Here is a 22,519-nt window from a genome sequence, read left to right on the forward strand (position 1 = left end):
GTTATCTACAATAGACCTCTCCCCTTTTCTAAGAGGTCTGTAAGGGGCGTGCATAAGTCCACCTTCGTGCCTACTGTTCCTGTCCTAATGTCTTTTTATCTTTTCTACCTCTACTTTATACTTACGTTATGTTAAACATACTACAACACAATACTATATTTGCATGACAAATAAAAAAATAAAAAAATAAAAAATAAATAAAGATGTTTGTGCGAGGAAGATTTTGGTGATTTTGGCATGCGCGGAAGCAAAAATATTGGCGAAAATCACCGAAATCTTGCTTGCCCATGCCGGTCGGACACACTTGCGCCCACAATGGCCTCAGAGGGCGCACCAGTAACATCGAATATGGCAGTCGTTTGTTGGACTAGACGCACCCAGTTCCTGTAACCATCATCTTATATTTTAGCCTCTGCTCTACTCATCTTGTTCTTCTCTCCGCTCTTTCTAGAGTCTCAACATCTTTTTTTTTAATTTTTAAGTTTTAAATTATTTTATTAAACAAAATATATTCAGATACAAAATACAAAAGGCAAACACAAATACATACAAATTTTTAAAAAGGGTTAGAGAGATAACTCTCTCTTTCTTTCCTTGTTATGTTTCATACGTAACTCTACATAATAAAAAGTTTTGCGGTTTCCTGTATGGGTATTTTCCATGCTCAATTAATTTAAGTCTATGTCTCTTAAAAATAAAAATACATATTTCAATTCAAATGTATATAAGAAATAAAAGGCGAAAACAAATTTTAGCAGATATATTTTTCCCTGATCGCTAAATAAATCTCTTATGGGTTCCTCTTATTGGATTTCAAAGATCCGATTTTAATCCAATTTTAATTTATATATATTATAGCATGACTGACCCACACACACACAAAAGAAAAATGTATTTGATTTCAACAAACACCTCTTTGTAATGTGAATTAATTAATTTTCCCTATTCCTTGTTCTTTTTTGTAGTCAATTATACCATTTGTCCCAAACTTTATAGAAGAGGGAATCTTCTTTCTCTTTTATTTCTATTGTGGTGAAAGCAACATCAATCTGTACAAGGAAGATATATAGGCTTTCCTTGAACCAAAATGGAACCAGGGAAGTGGGTATATAACCACAAAACAATGCCACAAATGGATATAACCGGCATTGATGAACACTCATGGTTGAATGAGTGAACCTGACCCATTTAATAGACCAAAAAAAAAAAGGCAGCGAAAAGGCTCATGCCAATATCGGGAAAAAGGACGTGAGGTTTGAGTGTTTCTATGCCAACCGTAGAAACCTCTCAGCCAAGATGTGGAAGTTGGTGATGAATGAGAGCCTGCGTAATTTGGGCAGCGAGGAGAGTAGAAAATTTTGTTGGAATTGAGACAATTGGGGGACTACAGACTTTTATTATTATTATTATTATTATTATTATTATTATTATTATTATTATTATTAATTAGATTTGTATGCCGCCCCTCTCTGAAGACCTAATGCCAACTTTATAGAAAGGGCAACAAAGAACACACTGGAAAGATGTTGTGTTTCATATATTGGGTATCTTCTGTCGCTACAGAGCACTGCACACCAAGACAACTAGACACAAGAACAGTTTTTTCCCAACGCCATCACTCTACTAAACAAATAATTCCCTCAACACTGTCAGACTTTCTACTAAATCTGCACTTCTATTCTACTAGTTTTTCTCATCATTCCTATCACCCATTTCCTCCCATGTTGACTGTATGACTGTAACTTGTTGCTTATATCCTAAGATTTTTATTAATATTGCTTCTTCATTGCTTATTTGACCCCTATGACAATCATTAAGTGTCGTACCACATGATTCTTGACAAATGTATATTTTATTTTATGTACGTTTGAGAGCATATGCACCAAGACAAATTCCTTGTGTGTCCAATCACATTTGGCCAATGAAATTCTATTCTATTCTAATCATATCAGAAGTATCTGATTGGCCATTGCACAAGACAATGTAATGGGATTTTGACATTCTTATAAAGATTAAAATGAACTTTTTGGCCAGATTAGTCAAAATATATCTGTCCAGAGTCTACAGAGAGGGGCGGCATACAAATCTAATAAATAAATAAATTAATAAATAAATATCCAAATATAGACCCTAAATGTTGGAAATGTAAAGCAAACCAAGGTACATACTACCACCTATGGTAGACATGTCCAGAGACAAAAAAAAATGGAATATGATTAAAAGGACAGAAGGAAAAGGAGAGGACATTCTGGAGAACAAAAGGAAAAGGGGGAACATGATCGAAACATTTAAATATGTTAAAGGGTTAAATAAGGTTCAGGAGGGAAGTGTTTTCAATAGGAAAGTGAACACAAGAACAAGGGGACACAATCTGAAGTTAGTTGGGGGAAAGATCAAAAGCAACGTGAGAAAATATTATTTCACTGAAAGAATAGTAGATCCTTGGAACAAACTTCCAGCAGACGTGGCTGGTAAATCCACAGTCACTGAATTGAAACATGACTGGGATAAACGTAAGATAAAATACTGGAAATAGTACAAGGGCAGACTAGATGGACCATGAGGTCTTTTTCTGCTGTCAATCTTCTAGGTTTCTATGAAGAGGAAGAGGAATAACAAGAGGACGAGAATAATTGTGGGATTTTTGGGGCTCCCTGAGCTTGGTAGTTTTCTTGTAGACATTTCATGACCAAACTAGAGGATATCATCAGTGCTGGAACGGAGTGGGGTTTGCTCTCTGTTTAAATACACAATACATCGACTTCCTCTATCAGTGTTGATGGGAGTGTGTTGCACCCCATGATACAAAGAAGATATTGGTAGCTCCCACCGACACTGACAAGGCAAACAATTTATATATAAACAGAGACAATGAGCACTACTAGTCTCACCAATGTTTAATGTTTATTTCCATTCGTTGGAAAGATTTTGCTGCACTTTTCCAATTTAACAAAAAGGATTTTTTTTTTTCAGGTGTCTTCAATTAAAAAGAGACGAAATGAGGGGCAGAGAGGTAATTGCGGCTTCGGCGGCCAGCTCTCTTTAAAGCCACTCAGACAAAAAGGCTCAGGTACCACCACACTTCCAGATCGGCGGGTGTGAAATTCGCACACACCACTCTGAGCCAGCCCAGGTGCATCAGGAAACCTAGCGCAGAGAGTTCCCTCTGCCAAGGAGCAATTAGCATAATTATTATTTTGTTTCCCAGACAAAATTGCAACTTGGGCTCCTGAACACCGCGGCGTGCACGCAAATAAACAAGCTTTTAAAAATTAAAAACCACAACAGAAAGTAATCTATTTTTTTGTGTGTGCGGAGGTAGCCTTTTCATCCAGGGGTCGCGGATCCGTTCGGCAAGGACCAATTTGTTAAGACCAGAAAGGGAGTTAAAATCAAAAATGAAGAAATGTCAATTGGGCACTGAGAAAATAAAAGATGTGTCGGAAGCGATGTCTGTGGGACACAGTAAATAAATAATTAAAAATCAAGAAAATCCCACTATATAGAGTGCTGGTGAGACCACATTTGGAATAATACTGTGTCCAGTTCTGGAGACCTCACCTACAAAAAGATGTTGACAAAATTGAACGGGTCCAAAGACAGGCTACAAGAATGGTGGAAGGTCTTAAGCATAAAACGTATCAGGAAAGACTGAATGAACTCCATCTGTAGAGTCTGGAGGACAGAAGGAAAAGGGAGGACATGATCGAAACATTTAAATATGTTCAAGGGTTAAATAAGGTTCAGGAGGAAAGTGTTTTTAATAGGAAAGTGAACACAAGAATAAGGGGGCACAATCTGAGGTTAGTTGGGGGAAAGATCAAAAGCAATGTGAGAAAATATTATTTTACTGAAAGAGTAGTAGATCCTTGGAACAAACTTCCAGCAGACGTGGTTGGTAAATCCACAGTAACTGAATTTAAAGATGCCTGGGATAAACATATATCCATCCTAAGATTAAATACAGAAAATAGTATAAGGGCAGACTAGATGGATCACGAGGTCTTTTTCTGCCGTCAGTCTTCTATGTTTCTATGATGGCGGATGCCACACTGCCAATGAAGCTCCACCTATTTTTTAGGGGCGGAGCTTTTTGCTCCCACCATCTTGAATTTTTTGACCATATCGAAGAACAGCCCTGGATGTAACCCTAGACATTTAGTCCTTCATTTATAACCGTAACTGTGTCTGGAAATTAAAGTTGTATGTCATGAGAGTACACCCACCCAACTTTACAAACTGTATCGCAGTGGTTGTTAAGAAAACACACCAATGGTAAAGCAATGCCGTCATCATAAGCAAAACCGAGGTGGTAGAATGAATCGTTGCTTTCCAGAGGATGTGGCTTTCTTGGAAACTGGGAATAAATGCCGGTTTCTCGCAAAACAGGCAAATCACAATTGTGTGATTGTGGGGCACCAAAAATTGGCCATATATGTGGGATGGTTGCCATGTGCTCAAAATGACTGTGTGAGTGTGTGTGTGTGAGAGAGAGAGAGACAGACAGACATACATACAGACAGAGAGAGAGAAAGAAAGCCAGAGAATGAGAGAGACAGACAGACAGAGAGAAAGAAAGCCAGAGAAAGAGAGAGACAGACAGACAGAGACAGACCGACAGACAGAAACAGAGGGAAACAGAGACAGAGAGATAGAGACAGAAAGTCACAATTTCAAAATTGTGACAAAAATAGATTTTGGGGTGGAGGTCTATTGTAACTTCAAATGGCTGCTAGGCAAATAGTCATAAGTTGATACAGGTATAATTAGTTGCAGTTGGGGGAAAGGACAGAGAAAGAACGAGGAGGAAGGGAGGGAGGGGAAGAAAGGGAGGAAAAGAAAGAAAGTGAAAGAGAGAGAGAGGAAGGAGGGAGGGAGAAAGGAAAGGAAGGAAGGGAGGGAGGGAGGAAGGGAGGGAGGAAGGAAAAAGAAAGGAAGGAAGGAAGGAAGGAAGGAAAGAAAGAAAGAAAGAAAGAAAGAAAGAAAGAAAGAAAGAAAGAAAGAAAGAAAGAAATTCTCCAGCTGCCTGTGGGTACTGCAGCAGTTGTGGGTCCAAGTAGGATTTGGCCCCAGGACAGAACTGAAACCCATCCAAGACCATTACCACATCCCAAAACAAAGATGGTATTGTACCAACTGGGCTGCGCCTTGACCCCGAGACCAGCCGTGCCTAAAATAGCCTCCAACTCCCCCTATGAATAGCCTCAGCATCACTGCCCCTGGCATGCCAACTCTCCCTTGTCTTTTGACCTTTTCTCTCTTTTTTATTTCCCCCTCTCATGTTTCATTTCACTGGCTGGCCATCTTGCAAAGTAACAAACACCCCCCCGCCCGCCGCCCCAAATACACAAAGATTCAAGTATGGGGTCCATCCAGCTTCTTCTCATCCACTTCCCCAACCAGGGTCTCCCTAGAGGAAATTCAATTCAATTCAATTTATTAGATTTGTATGCCGCCCCTCTCCGAAGACTCGGGGCGGCTCACAACAATAATAAAAACAATATTCCAGCGAAAACAAATCTAATATTAAAAAGCACATAAAAACCTATCATATTTAAAAAAGCAAACAACATATACATACCCAAACATAAATATAAAAAAAAGCCTGGGGGAAAGGTGTCTCAACTCCCCCATGCCTGGCAGTATAGATGGATCTTGTGTAATTTACAAAAGTGTCGGGGCAGTTCTAATCTCTGGGGGGAGTTGATTCCAGAGGGCCGGGGCTGCCACAGAGAAGGCTCTTCCCCTGGGGCCCGACATTGTTTAGTCGACGGGACCCGGAGAAGGCCAACTCTGTGGGACCTTATCGGTCGCTGGGATTCGTGCGGTAGCAGGCGGTTCCGGAGGTACTCTGGTCCAGTGAGGGGACAAGGATGAGAGGAAAAAAGAAGAATTAATCCTTGAATACAGTTCATCTGTCTGGAATCCACACCACATTTCGGACATAAACACTCTAGAAAATGTCCAAATACAGTGATCCCTCGGTTAGCGTGGGGGTTACGTTCCAAGACCTCCCGCGCTAACCGATTTCCGCGTTATACTGGATGCGGAAGTAAAAACACCATCTGCGCATGCGCACCCTTTGTTCCATGGCCGCACATGCGCAGAAGGTGGAGCGACGCAAGTTCGGAGGCTGGCAATGCAATGGTGATTTTTCCGGGCTCCTCGCCGCTACCCACAGGGCAGCGCTGGCGGCAATGGCAATGGCAACCCTCCCTCCTTCCCTCCTTCCCTTCTCTCCCTCCCTCCTTCCCTCCTTCCTTCCTCTCACCGGCTTTCTTGGGGCAGCGCTGGCGGCAATGGCAATGGCAACCCTCCCTCCTTCCCTTCTCTCCCTCCCTCCTTCCTTCCCTCCTTCCCTTCTCTCCCTCCCTCCTTCCCTCCTTCCTTCCTCTCACCGGCTTTCTTGGGGCAGCGCTGGCAATCAGTATGACGTCATCGGGCGGGAAAAACCGTGGTGTAGGAAAAAAAACGCGGACTTATTTTTTAATTAATATTTTTTGAAAAACCACGTTGCAGCGTTTCGCGCTAATCGAGAACGCGCAAATCGAGGGATCACTGTACTTTACTGAGTCCTCCACTCATCCACTCACAACAGAATTCCCTACAAAACTAAACTTACAATCCTAGGTTTAGAAAGCTCAGAACTACGTCGTCTCAAACACAACCTAAGCATAGCCCATAAAATCATTTGCTACAACGTCCTTCCTGTCAACGACTACTTCAGCTTCAACCACAACAACACACGAGCACACAACAGATACAAACTTAATCTGAAGTAGAATGCTTGGCTGCATTATGCTTAATGTAAGTAAAATGCTTGGCTGCATAGCTAGAGGTATCACAAGCAGGAAGCGGGAGACTGTGATCCCGCTGTATAGAGCGCTGGTGAGACCCCATTTGGAATAATACTGTGTTCAGTTCTGGAGACCTCACCTACAAAAAGGGATGGATCAAATTAAACGGGTCCAAAGATGGGCTACAAAAATGGTGGAAGGTCTTAAGCATCAAACTTATTATTATTATTATTATTATTATTATTATTATTATTATTATTATTTATTATTATTTATTAGATTTGTATGCTGCCCCTCTCCGTAGACTCGGAAAGACTTCATGAATTCAATCTGTATAGTCTGGAGGACAGAAGGGAAAGGGGGGACATGACCGAAACATTTAAATATGTTAAAGGGTTAAATAAGTTTCAGATGAGAAGTGTTTTTAATAGGAAAGCGAACACAAGAACAAGGGGGCACAATCTGAGGTTAGTTGGGGGAAAGATCAAAAGCAACGTGAGAAAATATTATTTGACTGAAAGAGTAGTAGGTGCTTGGAACAAACTTCCAGCAGACGTGGGTGGTAAATCCACAGTCACTGAATTTAAACATGCCTGGGATAAACATAGATCCATCCTAAGATAAATACAGGAAATAGTATAAGGGCAGACTAGATGGACCATGAGGTCAATCTTCTATGTTTCTATAACAGTGTGTTCACTGACCATTCAAAGTTACAAAAGCACTGAAAAATGTGCCATCGATCCACCGGAACTGAAGAAGCTTTGGGGAAGAGAAGCGAAATGCTTTCAAAGAATAAAGAAATCAGGAAGTCCAGTTGCCTCTTTTTTAAAAAGCACCGTTGGGACATCTATACTCCAGGATTGCCCCAAGCAAAGCTGACTCACAGCCTGAGCAGACCCACATCAGCCCACCCCAGAGCATAAAGAGATGAGTTAATCTAGGATTGCAAGTTTGGAGGGCAGTGAGTTTGCTCAAAATAGCCCAGACAGAAGAGCCTCAGTCCGTGGCCCCCCGGGGGGTTCCATCCTCAATCAGCAAGCTGTACAAACTGAGATGGGAGCAAAACAAGGCATTAAGACCCAGGAATGTTTGAAAGGGGGAAGATCGGAGTGGGGTTGGTGGAGGGGGTTAGCCAGTTTAAAGGACTAGGTGCTGTTCGAAATTTTGGCGTCTGCAGTGCCTTAAGACCAATTGGAAAGAATATAATATAATTTATCTTTATCAATACAGTGATAACTCGTCTTACGTACTTAATTGGTTCCGGGATGAGGTTCTTAAGGTGAAAAGTTTGTAAGACGAAACAATGTTTCCCATAGGAATCAATGGAAAAGCGATTAATGCGTGCAAGCCCAAAATTCACCCCTTTTGCCAGCCGAAGCGCCCGTTTTTGCGCTGTTGGGATTCCCCTGAGGCTCCCCTCCATGGGAAACCCCACCTCCAGACTTCCATGTTTTTGTGATGCTGTAGGGGACTTTGCTGGCAACAGAAGTCCTGAGGTGGGGTTTCCCAGTGAGGGGAGCCTCAGCAAAATTGCAGCATTGCGAAAACACGGAAGTCATTGGAGCCCCACATCCGGACTTCTGTGTTTTCATGATGCTGCGATTTCGCTGAGGCTCCCCTCGCTGGGAAACCCCACCTCTGGACTTCCGTTGCCAGCAAAAGTCCCCTACAGCATCACAAAAACACGGAAGTCCAGAGTTGGGGTTTCCCATGGAGGGGAGCCTCAGGGGAATCCCAGCAGCACAAAAACGGGCACTTCGGCTGGCAAAAGGGGTGAGCTTTGAGATTGCACGCATTAATCACTTTTCCATTGATTCCTATGGGAAACATTGTTTCATCTTACAAACTGAAAGAGTAGTAGGTCCTTGGAACAAACTTCCAGCAGACGTGGTAGATAAATCCACAGTCACTGAATGTAAACATGCCTGGGATAAACATATATTCATCCTAAGATAAAATACTGAAAATAGTATAAGGGCAGACTAGATGGATCATGAGGTCTTTTTCTGCCGTCAGACTTCTATGTTTCTATGTTTCTAGGAGTGGTTGCAGGAACTGGGCAGGGGAGACATGATAGCAACCTTCCAATACTTGAGGGGCTGCCACAGAGAGGAGAGGGTAAGGCTGTTTTGCAAAGGACCAGAAGGCCAGACAAGGATGGAAGCTGACCAAAGAGAGATTCAACCTGGAAATAAGGAGATCAACAAGTGGAACAGAAGTTGCCTGTGGAGGTCGTGAGAGCTCCAACACTTGAGACCTTCAAGAGGAAACTGGACTGCCCTTTGTCGGAAATGGTGTAGGGATTCCTGCTTGAGTAGTGGGTTGGACTAGATGACCTATGCCCTTTTTTAAAAAAAGATGGTGGTCTCCACGGTTTGCTACCAGTTCGGGCAAACCGATTCGAACCGGGAGTAACCCGCCTCTGGTGAATCATGCCTGATTGCATGACATTTGCCAAGGCTATGAAGCGAATCGCAGAAATTGTCTGCCCACCTTAAAACATGCTGGCTGGGGAATTCTGGGAGTCGAAGCCCACCCGCCTTAACCCTCAAAAAACATGGGTGTAGCAGATTGTTTGAATCCACCCCCAAAAAACGTGGCCACCAGGCTTCCGAAGCTTCCAAACTGAAAGAACTGTCTTCTGCAGGAAGCCTCTTGCCAATCTTTTGTCTCTGCAACAGTTTGTAGCGGCAGCTGCAACCCGACTTGCGCAAAGGCTGCCCCAGTTCCCAGACTCTTCTTCCCAGCTGCTGAACCAACAGCACATCGCGGCTGAAATTGCCGACTCCTTTTTTTCCCCCTGGCTTGTTTCGTACTGTCACAGCTGCTAGCGCCGCATCGGCAGCAAAGTCTTCCAACTTGTTCCTTGAAAGTTGGGGATTTGATATTTAATGCTCATTCTCTTTCTCTCTGGCTCTCGTCTCCCCGCTGAAGCCAGAGTGGCAAAACACAGCAGTGGAGCCGTGCTTCCAATTGTTGATATCTGCTTCGGGAAACTGACAAAGGAAGATGGCTTCTAGCAGTAGCAATAGCATTTAGACCAGTGGTTCTCAACCTGGGGGTCGGGATCCCTTTGGCGGTCGAACGACCATTTCACAGGGGTCGCCAAAGACCGTGGGAAAAGACAAATTCCCCATGGTATTAGGAACTAAAGCTTCTATTCCGGCGCCTTGGAACATATTTTTACAATCCGGCCAATCAGGCATTTACAGTGGGGTGTGTCCCTCTGACCTTCCTGCCAATCAGCTTAAAGCTCTGTTGGGAGAATTGGTGCTAGACTTATGGTTGGGGGTCACCCCAACATGAGGAACTCTATTAAGGGGTCACGGCATTAGAAAGGTTGAGAACCACTGATTTAGACTTATATATCACTTCACGGTGCTTTCCAAGCCTCTCTAGGTAGCTTAAAGAGTCAGCGTATTGCCCCTAACAATCTCGGTCCTCATTTTACCCCCCTCGGAAGGATAGAAGGCTGAGTAAACCTTGAGGATCGAACTCCTGGCTGTGGGCGATGAATTAGCCTGCAATACTGCATTCTCACCACAACACCACTACGGCACTCCTTTCCTCCTTCCCTCTCTCTCTCCCTCCCTCCCTCCCTCCCTCCCTTCTTCCTTCCTTCCTTCCTTCCTTCCCAAGCAATAGCACTTATATACCGCTTCACAGGGCTTTACAGTCCTCTCTGTAAATCAGAATCAGCCTCTTGCCCCCAACAATCTGGGTCCTCATTTTACCCCCCTCGGAAGGATGGAAGGCTGAGTCTACCTTGTGCTGGTGAGGATGAGGGTGATGAATTAGCCTGCAATACCGCATTCTCACCACAGCACCACCACAACACTTCCTTCCTTCCTTCCTTCCCAAGCAATAGCACTTAGACTTATATACCGCTTCACAGGGCCTTACAGGTCTTTCTCAGCGGTTTAAAGAGTCAGCACATTGCCTCTAAAAATCTGGGTCCTCATTTTACCCACCTCGGAAGGATGGAAGGCTGAGTCGACCTTGAGCCAGTCACGATCAAACTTCTGGCAGTTAGCAGAGTTTGCCTGCAATACTGCATTCTCACCACTGAGCCACCACAGATAGATGACAGATAGGAATAGCAATAGCATTTAGACTTATATGTCGCTCTGCAGACCTCTTTAAGCAGTTTGCAGAGTCAGTCTATTGCCTCCAACAATCAAGAAGGCCAACTCTGTGGGACCTAACCGGTCACTGGGATTCGTGCGGCAGAAGGCGGTCTCAGAGATATTCCGGTCCGATGCCATGAAGGGCTTTATAGGTCATAATCAACACTTTGAATTGTGACCGGAAACTGATCGGCAGCCAATGCAGACTGCGGAGTGTTGGTGCAGAAATTTCAGTCCCCACAAAAATATCTCACTATCTGAGTAACGTACATAATATTTTTATGCCGATCATGCAACGCTTTTTCCCATCTGAGGAAATCAAAATAAAGACCTTGATATGATCCATTATTCTGTTTATAATCTCGGGTCTAAAACCAATTTATTTTTGCTTTGTGTACTGTATCATCTAAGGAATCATAGTGCCGCACAATCTTTAGCACAAAACTTGCTTTGCATCCTAATTAGATTTTTGCCGCCTGTTTTCCAACATCAATTGGGGTTTTAAAGGGATGAAATATTTCAAGAATTCCCCATATTCTTTGTTCCTCTTATTGCTTCTTTGTCTCCGGTTACTACTGCTTTGATAACAAGCATAGTATATTGGTTAAAAAGCACTATTTCTTCATCTGGGCAGCTTTGAGCTGTGTGGACTTCAACTCCCAGAATTCCCTAGCCAGCACAGGGGAATTCTGGGAGTTGATGTCCAAACGGCTTGAAGAGGAAGAAGAGGAGGAGGAGGATTGTGGCATCCTTGGTGCTCTCTAAATTTACTTGTTTTTTTTTGCAGACATTTCATTACCCAACTAGGTAACATCATCAGTGCTAGAAGGGGGTAAAACATATAAATCCCCAAGCTCAAAGACCCCACGAGAGAGACAAAATCAGGAGTCAAATTGCTACGGATATTTTCGCAAATAAAAGATCCATATTCCAGATAAGCTCTTTCTTAAATATTTCTCCCAACTCGCAAAACCCACTTGTTACCCACCTCTCCCTAAATCGGGGCTGAGTTTTCAGTCCTTTCAGTCCTTTCACCCAACTAAAATTATTATTATTATTATTATTATTATTATTATTATTATTATTATTATTATTATTATTATTATTGAAACATAGAAGATTGACGGCAGAAAAAGACCTCATGGTCCATCTACTCTGCCCTTATACTGTTTCCTGTATTTTATCTTAGGGTGGATCTATGTTTATCCCAGGCATGTTTAGATTGAGTGACTGTGGATTTACCAACCACGTCTGCTGGAAGTTTGTCCCAAGCATCTACTACTCTTTCAGTAAAGTAATTTTTTCTCACGTTGCTTCTGATCTTTCCCACAACTAACTTCAGATTGTGCCCCTTGTCCTTTTTACTGGTCACTTTCCTATTAAAAACACTTCCCTCCTGAACCTTATTTAACCCTTTCACATATTTAAATGTTTCTATCATGTCCCCCCCTTCCCTTCTGTCATCCAGACTACACAGATTGAGTTCATGAAGTCTTTCCTGATAGGTTTTATGCTTAAGACCTTCCACCATTTTTGTAGCCCGTCTTCGGACCCCTTCAATTTTATCCACATTTTTTGTAGGTGACGTCTCCAGAACTGGACACGGTATTCCAAATGGGGTCTCACCAGCACTCTATACAGCGGGTCACAATCTCCCTCTTCCTGCTTGTTATACCTCTAGCTATGCAGCCAAGCATTCTACTCGCTTTCCCTACTGCACTGTTCACCCATTTTGAGACCCCTAAATCCTTCTCTTCTGAAGTTTTTGCTAACACAGAACTGCCAATGCAATACTCAGATTGAGGATTATTATTATTATTATTATTATTATTATTATTATTATCATCATCATCATCATCATCATCATTATCATTTTGGTAATCTAGCCAGAATTGAGACGTACTGCGCCGCTGCAATGAATATCCTTCACTTTGAGCCAAGCCAAATCCAGAGTGCCTTCTCCCCTGTAGCAGGACTGCAACCGATCCTTGATTCGGTCATTGATCTTCTTCAGGAGAAAGATGCAAAGGGCTGACTCGTCCAAAGATTTCATCTTCCTCTTCTGCCCCTTGGAGAAGACCGTGAAGAGGACATCGTCCTCTGGCAGGATGCCCAAAGATCTAGCCAAGATAGATCCCGCCTTCGATAAATAGGCGGCTTGCAACAACCGGTATTCCACCCCATTCTTTTCGCAGCCAATAGGCAGCTCAACGTAAGAGTTGAAGGCTGTGTCTTCCTTACAGAGACGGACCAGTTTCGAGGTGTAGACTTGCTCCTTGGTGGTGGAACCCGACGGAGAAATCATTTCAGGCTGGAGGGTCAAAAAATAGACAAAATTCCCACTGCTGAAGCCATAGATATAATAGATGTCGAAGTCGGGGATGATAGTGAACGTATCCGACGGGATCTTGATCATGGAAGCCACAAACTCGTCGTGGAAAACGTAGGCAAACATTCCTTCCGCTTCCGAATTTTTGGGGAGCTTCCGACTAGAGATGGTGGGGAAGTACTCGGGCTTCCCATCGACCGCCGTGGCAATAAACAGCTTGTCATCCATGTTATTGTAAGAAACAATGACTCCGTACACGGAGCCACTCTCGTTCACCCCGGAGAGGTAGTGCTCCTTATTGTGGAAGGGCTCCCCAAGTTTAAACAGATCATCCAATCTCAAAAGTTTACAGATCCCCTGGTACAAACTGCCGCACGCGATCAGCCTGTTCTCTTTGTAGTCGATCAACAGCATCTTGTTGATGTTGTTGGTGGAGACCAACGGTTCGTTGCAAGGCTGGACCAGCCTGGGAGGATAACACTTGGGGTTATCGATATCCGGGCCCGTCTCGTGACGGGCCTCCACCACCAGGTCGCTGGAGAGCTTGTAGATCCAGTTGATTGCCCCCAAGTAAATCGATCCTTTCCTTTTGTCGACCACTAAGTGGTTGAAGGAGATCTCGGGGGCTTCCGAGGAGAAGGTCAAGAAAGGTTTCTTTGGGTGAGAAGGCAGTTGCCTCGTGGCCGAAGACGGACCCACGGTGCAGAAGACAAGATGCAAGCCAAGGCAGGTCCATCTCCACAGGTCCCCCGACATGATGACCAAAAGTCTTTTTGTATTCCTAAATTGGAAGTGTGCTGGCAAACAATAAACGAGGCCTCCAGAGTGCAGATCCCAGGGTACCACTTATCCTAAGGGGAAAGGAGAAAAACAGAGAGTCCATTACTGAAAAGCCCTTCCTTCCCTCCTTGTTCAGATCTTCAACAGTGGGGGCCATTCAGGGGCGGATTCCTATTACCGCTGCTACTGGTGCGCTGTGCATGCAGCTTTAGTTATCTTGCATGTGCGTTGCACAAGATTTTGGCAATTTTCTTGCTCCAACACATGTGCAGAAGCAAAAAAATTGCCAAAATCTTGTGCGTGCGTCCCCTCCTGAGATAATAACGATAACGATAACGATAACAATAACAATAACAATAACAATAACAATTTATTAGATTTGTATGCCGCCCCTCTCCGCAGACTCGGGGTGGCTCACAACAATAATAATAACAATATGACAATGTAACAAATCTAATATTTTAAAAAAAACATCTAAAAAACCTGTCATTGAAAACTATTCAACACAAGCACACCATACCTAAAACTGAACTTCTGCACATTTGCAGAAGCAAAAATATGCTAGGACACATACACACAAGATAACCGAAGCAGCGCACACAGCGGAGCGATTGCTACCGGTGCGTCATCCTTCTCCCTACCGGTAGCAACCCGCTCCTGGTGCCCTTATTCAAGAAAGCTGGACAAAAGGGAGAAGGAAGACATCATAAACCAGAATAAGCAAACACTTTGACTCATGTCAAAACAGCCAAAAGGGACTCAGCATTACATCTTCCCAACCATCTTCTCCAACTTGGTTCTTCAACAAATCTCTAGAACTTTGGTTTTTCAGATTGGCTGGCCAACAACAACACTACAATGGTTGGCTCTTGAAGGCCTGCATATTGGAGAACATTGGAGAAAACAGTTGATATGTAATTAAGGCACCAGGCTAGAAAGCTTGGGAGACCATAAATTCTAGCTCTGCCATAGGCACAAAAGCCAGCTGTTTAATTTTGGGCCAATCACTAGGAAATTGTGAGTTCTAGTCCCAACCTTAGGCAGGGAAACTAAATGGCTGACTTTGGGTCAATCACCAGGAGACAGTGAGTCCTAGTCCTATTTTATGCATGAAAACCAACTGGGTGACTCACCAGGAGACAGTGAGTTCTAGTCCTATTTTATCCATGAAAACCAACTGGGTGACTCACCAGGAGACGGGGAGTTCTAGTCCTGTCTTAGACATGAAAGCTGACTGGGTGACTCACCAAGAGACGGTGAGTTCTGGTCCTATTTGAGGCATGAAAACTGACTGGGTGACTTACCAGGAAATGGTGAGTTCTAGTCCTATTTTAGCCATAAAAACCGACTGGGTGACTCACCAGGAGATGGTGAGTTCTAGTCGTGTCTTAAACATGAAAGCTGACTGGGTGACTTACCAGGAGATGGTGAGTTCTAGTCCTATTTTAGGCATGAAAACTAACTGGTGACTCACCAGGAGATGGTGAGTTCTAGTCCTGTCTTAGACATACAAGCGGACTGGGTGACTCACCAGGAGACGGTGAGTTCTAGTCCTGTCTTAGACATGAAAGCTGACTGGGTGACTTACCAGGAGACGGTGAGCTCTAGTCCTATTTTATGCATGAAAACCGACTGGGTGACTCACCAGGAGACGGTGAGTTCTAGTCCTGTCTTAGACATGAAAGCTGACGGGGTGACTGTTGTGGTTATCTCTGGCCCAGCTGCTACCCCAAGGACTGTGGATGTGGGGGAGACATCCACATGCTGCAGGCCTGTTTTGCCCCTGGTGGAATCTGCTGATGAAGGCTCCTTTGACCAAGAAGACATGAGTGACAGGGAGGAGGAGAGTGTGGCAGACAGCTCAGAAGGAGATCAATTATCTAGCTCCTCCTTGGATTCAGAACAAGAGTTAATGATACAGCCACGCATGCGGAGAGCGATGCATAGGAAACAACAACTGAGAGATTATTATCAAAGAAAATGAGGCCACCTGTGGTTGGGTGGGGCTGTGGTACTTAGTGAGGCTGCTATAAAGAGCAGCCTGTGGGTTTGGCCATTGTGGAGGATTATCTGATTGTTGTGTTTCATGGCTGCTTTGCTGACTTCGACCTTTGTGTACTGATTTTTCCCTGCTTTGAAACTAACCCAGAGCAAAGTGTGTTTCACTTTGTGAAAGAAGAAGGACTGTGAATTGCCTCACAGCTGCAAGCTAAGTATCACAAAACTGATAAGGGACTTGTACCAATTACCAGTTTGTTTGGAGACCAGTGCTCTTGGCTATACCAAAAGAGGGCTTGGTTTAAGTGAATTTTCATTATAAAGAACATTGTTTTGAATTTTCAAACGTGTTTGTGTCTGAAACTTGTACCTGTGAATTTTTGGGAGGGGTGTACCAGAGAGCCTGACAGGTGACTTACCAGGAGATGGTGAGTTCTATTCCTATTTTACACATGAAAACTGACTGGATAACCTTAGATAAATCCAAATCCATGCCATTAATGTTACTACTGTACTGCAGTGGTTCACTTAACAACTGTGGCAAGGAAAGTAATAAAATAGAGAAAAACACATTTAACGAGTATCTCACTTAACAATGCAAATTTGGGGTCCAATTATGGTCCGAAGTCAAGGATACGGAATAAGGAAACCTGGCAAAGATGTTGCTCTACGTCTGCTTGGGAAACCACAGCCAAAGCGCAGCCTCTCGCCCAAATCCGTCCATATCCGAGAGCGGTGAAATTACATTGTCTCCCTCCAAAGATTTGGAGGCGGGGAGAAAGAAGGATAATGGGAACGCACCACAAATCAACCCCCCCAGAACATGAAAAGATAAAACAGGAGCTGAAATGAAGCCGGAGGCTCAGGATTCTGCCGGCTTTGTCGATTCAAAATTCAATCCAGCTTAAAACTACAGCCAAGATTGGGGCTATAAAGACGGGGCTGAAACATGGAGATGATTTGCAAATTACCCACAAACACACACAGCCACACGGCCTGAGAGATTTTACTTTGTATTTCTGCATGTTTGCCGTGCCTCGAATTTTTTATTTATTTTTTATTTATTTCTTTATTAGATTTGTATGCCATCCTTCTCCGAAGACTCGGGGCGGCTCACAACAGCAATAAAAAACAATATAACAGTGGAACAAATCTAATATTAAAAACATATAAAACCCTATCGTTATTTTAAAAAAACCAAACAGCAACATTCATACCAAACATAAAACAAAGTATAAAAAAGCCTGGGGGAAAAGTGTCTCAACTCCCCCATGCCTGGCGGTATAAGTGAGTCTTAAGTAGTTTACGAAAGACAGGGAGGGTGTGGGCAGTTCTAATCTCCAGGGGGAGTTGGTTCCAGAGGGCTGGGGCCACCACAAAGAAGGCTCTTCCCCTGGGGCCTGCCAAACGACATTGTTTAGCCAATGGGACCCGGAGAAGGCCAACTCTGTGGGACCTTATCGGTCGCTGGGATTCGTGCGGTAGCAGGCGGTTCCAGAGGTACTCTGGTCCAATGCCATGTAGGGCTTTAAAGGTCATGACCAACACTTTGAATTGTGACCGGAAACTGATCGGCAGCCAATGCAAGCCACGGAGTGTTGAAGAAACGTGGGCGAATCTTGGAAGCCCCACGATGGCTCTCGCGGCTGCGTTCTGCACGATCTGAAGTTTCCGAACACTTTTCAGAGGTAGCCCCATGTAGAGAGCGTTGCAGTAATCAAACCTCGAGGTGATGAGGGCATGAGCGACTGTGAGCAATGACTCCCTGTCCAAATAGGGCTGCAACTGGTGCACCAGGCGAACCTGGTAAAACGCCCTCCTCACCACAGCCGAAAGATGATGTTCCAATGTCAGCTGTGGATCAAGGAGGACGGCCAAGTTGCGAACCCTCTCTGAGGGGTCAGTAGTTTCTTCCCCCCCCAGGGTAATGGACGGACAGATGGAATTGTCCTTGGGAGGCAAGACCCACAGCCACTCCGTCTTGTCTGGGTTGAGTCTGAGTTTGTTGACACCCATTCAGGCCCCAACAGCCTCCAGGCACCGGCACATCACTTCCACTGCTTCGTTGACTGGACATGGGGTAGAGATGTGTCATCGGCGTATTGATGATACCTCACCCCATGCCCTTGGATGATCTCACCCAGCGGTTTCATGTAGATATTAAATAGCAGGGGGGAGAGGACCGACCACTGAGGCACCCCACAAGGGAGAGACCTAGAGGTCGACCTCTGACACACACACCCCACTAACACCGACTGCAACTGACCGGAGAGGTAGGAGGAGAACTACTAGAGAACAGTGCCTCCCACTCCGAACCAATATTATTATTACAGTATTTGATTTCCGCCCCCCCGCCCCCCAAAGCAGAAGCTTCAAAGTTCCCCGTTTTGCTTCATGGAAAAATCTGGAGGAGAACAAAACAAGATACGAGAACTTTATCCCTACTTGGATAAACAAGCGTTTCCCTCCTTAATCTTATGCCTTTTAGCGATATTTGCATGCTTTCATTGTCTACACGTCTCTAAGTGAGGTTAGTCGCCGTTGTTTAAAAACAACTACCCCGGGCTGGCTGCAGGTATAAACAAGGAAAGAAACAAAAGAAGGCAGGGAAAATCAAATTAAGGCCTAGGAGCTTGACTGTATAATGCCTAAAATTAAATTGGACAGCTGTATTGTGGGAAGCCAGCCATTTTTTAAAAAATGTCTTCTGTGAGGGAATTGCGCAGCAGCTGTCCAGATGAAGTCGGAGACATGGACACAAACTTGTGTCTCTTCTATAAATATAAATATATTTAACATTTAAATTGAAAACAGTCTTTGTCATCACCCAGAAAAGGAAGAACCACAAACCAGTCAGGAGCACAGCACCATCATCATGAGGTAAATTTTTACAGTGTGTACAGAACACACAGAAGAAAAAGGCGGGGACAAAAGGAAACTCCCCCTTTACACCCACAGCAACCAATCAGAACATAGATTGCCTCATTCCCGAGTCGGCGCTTTCTAACTAATCCACTACAATTTTGTGCGTTCTGCCTTCTTGTACACTTCACTGTTCCAAGTACTGCATTCAATATCTTAACATGTTCACACTTAATTAGTTACTTTATTTAGACTCTGCCGTGATTATTTATATCAATAACTCAAGGCGATGAATGTACCTAACAATCTTTCTTCCTCTTATTTCCCTTGCAATCATCATCCTGGGAGATAGTTTGAGCTGCGAGGAGGAGAAAGACCAAAATCACCAAGCTGGAGTTCATATCTAAGGTGGCACTACAACCTACCAACTCTTGGTGGTGGGTCCAGTTTTCATGACTAACGTATGATTAGAACCAGTAATGGGCAGCCATTTTTTTTACTGCCACACTGTGGGTGTGGTTTATTTTGTGGGTGTGGCTTGATGTTCATGTGACTGGGTAGGAGTGGTTTGCCGGCCATGTGACCAGGTGGGAGTGGCTTGAATGATCATCATAGTTCAAGTGAACTGTTAAGTCCTCGACTTGCAAATTCACAAGTGTCGCTTTCTGGGGTGACTATTTATTTATTTATGTATTTATTTATTTATTAGATTTGTATGCCGCCCCTCTCTGAGGACTTGGAGTGGCTCACAACAAGAAAAAAAACCCAGTACAAATCCAATATTTTAAAAAAAACAGTTTAAAACCCTTAACATAAAAGTGGTAGCGGCAGTAATGGGAATCCTCCCCTGCATACGATGAATAATTGCAGAAATTGGGCATGGCCCATCTGGTGAAGATCAGGACAGGGGAGACATGATAACAGTGTTCTAATATTTGAAGGGTTGCCACAGAGAAGAGGGGGTCAGGGCTGTTTTCCAAGATACCAAAAGGCCAGAAAGGGAAGGAAGGAAGGAAGAACAGTGCGGTCAGGTGGTAGGAAAAGCAAGTAGAATGCTTGGCTGCATAGCTAGAGGTATAACAAGCAGGAAGAGGGAGATTGTGATCCCGTTGTATAAGAGCGCTGGTGAGACCACATTTGGATGGATGGGCGGGCGGGCGGATGGACGGATGGACGGACGGACGGACGAGTGGGTGGATGGATGGATGGATAGATGGATAGATAGATAGATGCTACAACAGTTATGTGAAAAACTGCCATGAGACACATTTTTCAGTGTTGTTGTAACTTCAACGGTCACTCAACAAGCTGTTGTAAGTCTACCACTTCTACCTTCAATGTTATGTCTCCAATTTTGTCCATCTCCCGTCTTCGAATCACTGCACTCAAGGACGACAGAAAGAGAGAGGCCGTTTCCTTAAGCGAGATGCTGACTTAAGCAAACAGATCCAGCTGCCTAACAATTCCGCCCAAGATCAGCTCACAATCCTCTTTAATCTCTGCAAAACATTTTCTCCCGCCTCTCACTGGCTTCTTTTAATAAATCCTGATTACCACTGACAGGGATTTTCACAACCCTCCCAGGGATAGAAAGACGGCGAAGAAGCACAGGCAAGACAAACACATGCAACAAACCACAGTTCTTAAGTTATTAACACAATTGTTAAGTGCATCTGACTTTCAGGATACTATACCCCTTATAAGCAGAGGTAGGTTTCTCCGGGTTCGGACCAATTTGGCTAAACCGGTAGTAACCCACTACTGACATCATGATGATGTCACAAAATCAGAACAGTCAGTGTCGGTCCGTGGACGCTGCCATCTTTCCCAAAAAAATTGGATTTTTAAAAATTTAATATTTTTCAAGGGTTTTTTTCTTCTGCACATGTGCAGAAGCTAAGTTTTTGGCACTGCGCATGTGTCACCATCTTGTTTTGGGATTTTTTAAAAAATCTGATGTTTTTACTACTGCGTGTGTACAGTGGCACCTCTACTTACAAACTTAATTCGTTCCGTGACCAGGTTCTTAAGTAGAAAAGTTTGTAAGTAGAAACAATTTTTCCTATAGGAATCAATGTAAAAGCAAATAATGCGTGCGATTGGGGAAACCACAGGGAGAGTGGAGGCCCTGTTTCCTCCCTAGAGATTTCTAAAGAGGCCCCACGGAGGCATCTCCCTGCCTTTTCCGGCCCTGTTTCCTCCCAGGAGATTCCTAGACAGGCCCCACAGAGGTTTTTCCCCACCTATTCTGGCCCTGTTTCCTCCCAGGAAATTCCTAGAGAGGCCCCACGGAGGCTTCTCCTTGTCTTTTCTGGCCCTGTTTCCTCCCAGGAAATTCCTAGAGAGGCCCCACGGAGGCTTCTCCTTGCCTTTTCTGGCCCTGTTTCCTCCCAGGAAATTCCTAGAGAGGCCCCACGGAGGCTTCTCCTTGCCTTTTCCCGTTACAGTTTCGGAGGCTCGAGTTTGTAAATAGTTCTTGAGAAGAGGCAAAAAAATCTTGAACAACCGGTTCTTATCTAGAAAATGTTTGTAAGTAGAGGCGTTTGTAGGTAGAGGTACCACTCTATTATTTTGGGGGAGGGGGAAGAACAGCTTAGTAGCACAAGAAGGAAACGAAGAAATAGGAGAGAGAATTCTTGCTTGCAATTAATGGGAACTATCACGCCTCCTTTCCTTTTTTCCCCAGGAAACTGCCTCCCCTGCTCAAGGAGAGAGATTCTCCTCTTGAGATCCGGAATTATAAACAGAAACGGCATAAGGAAACTGTCCAATAAACATTTTACATTTATGTTGACAGTGGTCTCTTGCGGCCGAACGCACTCTGGTGAGAGTGACAGATTACAGCGGTGTTTCTCAACCTTGGCAACTTTACGAGGTCTGGACGTCAACTCCCACAATTCCCCAGGGGCAATTCTGGGAGTTGAAGTCCAGACTTCGTAAAGTTGCCAAAGTTGAGAAACATAGAATAATATAGCACGTAGGTCGAGCCTTGGATTTTCAAAACAAGCGTGGCAAACTGAATACTGCTCCATGATAGCTGAACTAACAATACGACAACAAAGACTAAGAAACCGGTAGGTAAACAAGCTCCTTAGAATCTCTCCAGATAAGGGAGATTGTCCACAAGTGCTCTGGATGACTGCTCCACACCAGGAGCGTTGCAGGGCAGCAGTTTTCTGCAAGCTTGAGTGCCAAGGGAATGGTAGAATTAGCCATATACGTTTGTTTGTTTGTTTGTTTGTTTGTTTGTTTGTTTGTTTGTTTGTTTGTTTGTTTGTTTGTTTGTTTGATAAATAATATTACCATGTACTGCCAGGGCATGTGGTTTTTATGTTTTATGGATTGTAATGTCGTAAGCTGCCCGGAATCCTTTGTGTGAGTTAGGCCTGGAAAATGTTTTTGTATGGATGAAAGGACACTTGTTAAAATTTTGAAAAATGTTGAAAAAAGAAGCAAAGAAAAAAATGAAATCAACTTCTAGAGGTAGGAGATTATTTCAAGGGATCCAAACTTGTTGGAAGAAGAAGGAAGGGTTATATAATTGGTTTGTTTGATCAAGGTTAAAAGAGATGTCTCTCGCAACCCTGGTGAAGATGCTGGACTAGTAACTAGGAATCTATGAA

The 22,519-nt window shown here is 43.9% G+C and overlaps 1 protein-coding gene across 1 annotated transcript in view; it reads right to left on the minus strand.

Annotated features, from left to right (window-relative positions):
• Positions 1–22,519, minus strand: part of PLXNA4 (plexin A4) — a 437,744-nt gene that overhangs the window by 384,665 nt on the left and 30,560 nt on the right. Inside the window, exon 2 of the mRNA XM_070754448.1 lies at positions 12,831–14,107. Coding sequence (XP_070610549.1) covers positions 12,831–14,012 — 1,182 coding nt within the window. The 5' untranslated portion in view covers positions 14,013–14,107. The remainder of the gene's footprint in view (positions 1–12,830; positions 14,108–22,519) is intronic.

This window comes from Erythrolamprus reginae, chromosome 6 (assembly GCF_031021105.1).
Source record: "Erythrolamprus reginae isolate rEryReg1 chromosome 6, rEryReg1.hap1, whole genome shotgun sequence".
Lineage (NCBI taxonomy): Eukaryota > Metazoa > Chordata > Lepidosauria > Squamata > Dipsadidae > Erythrolamprus > Erythrolamprus reginae.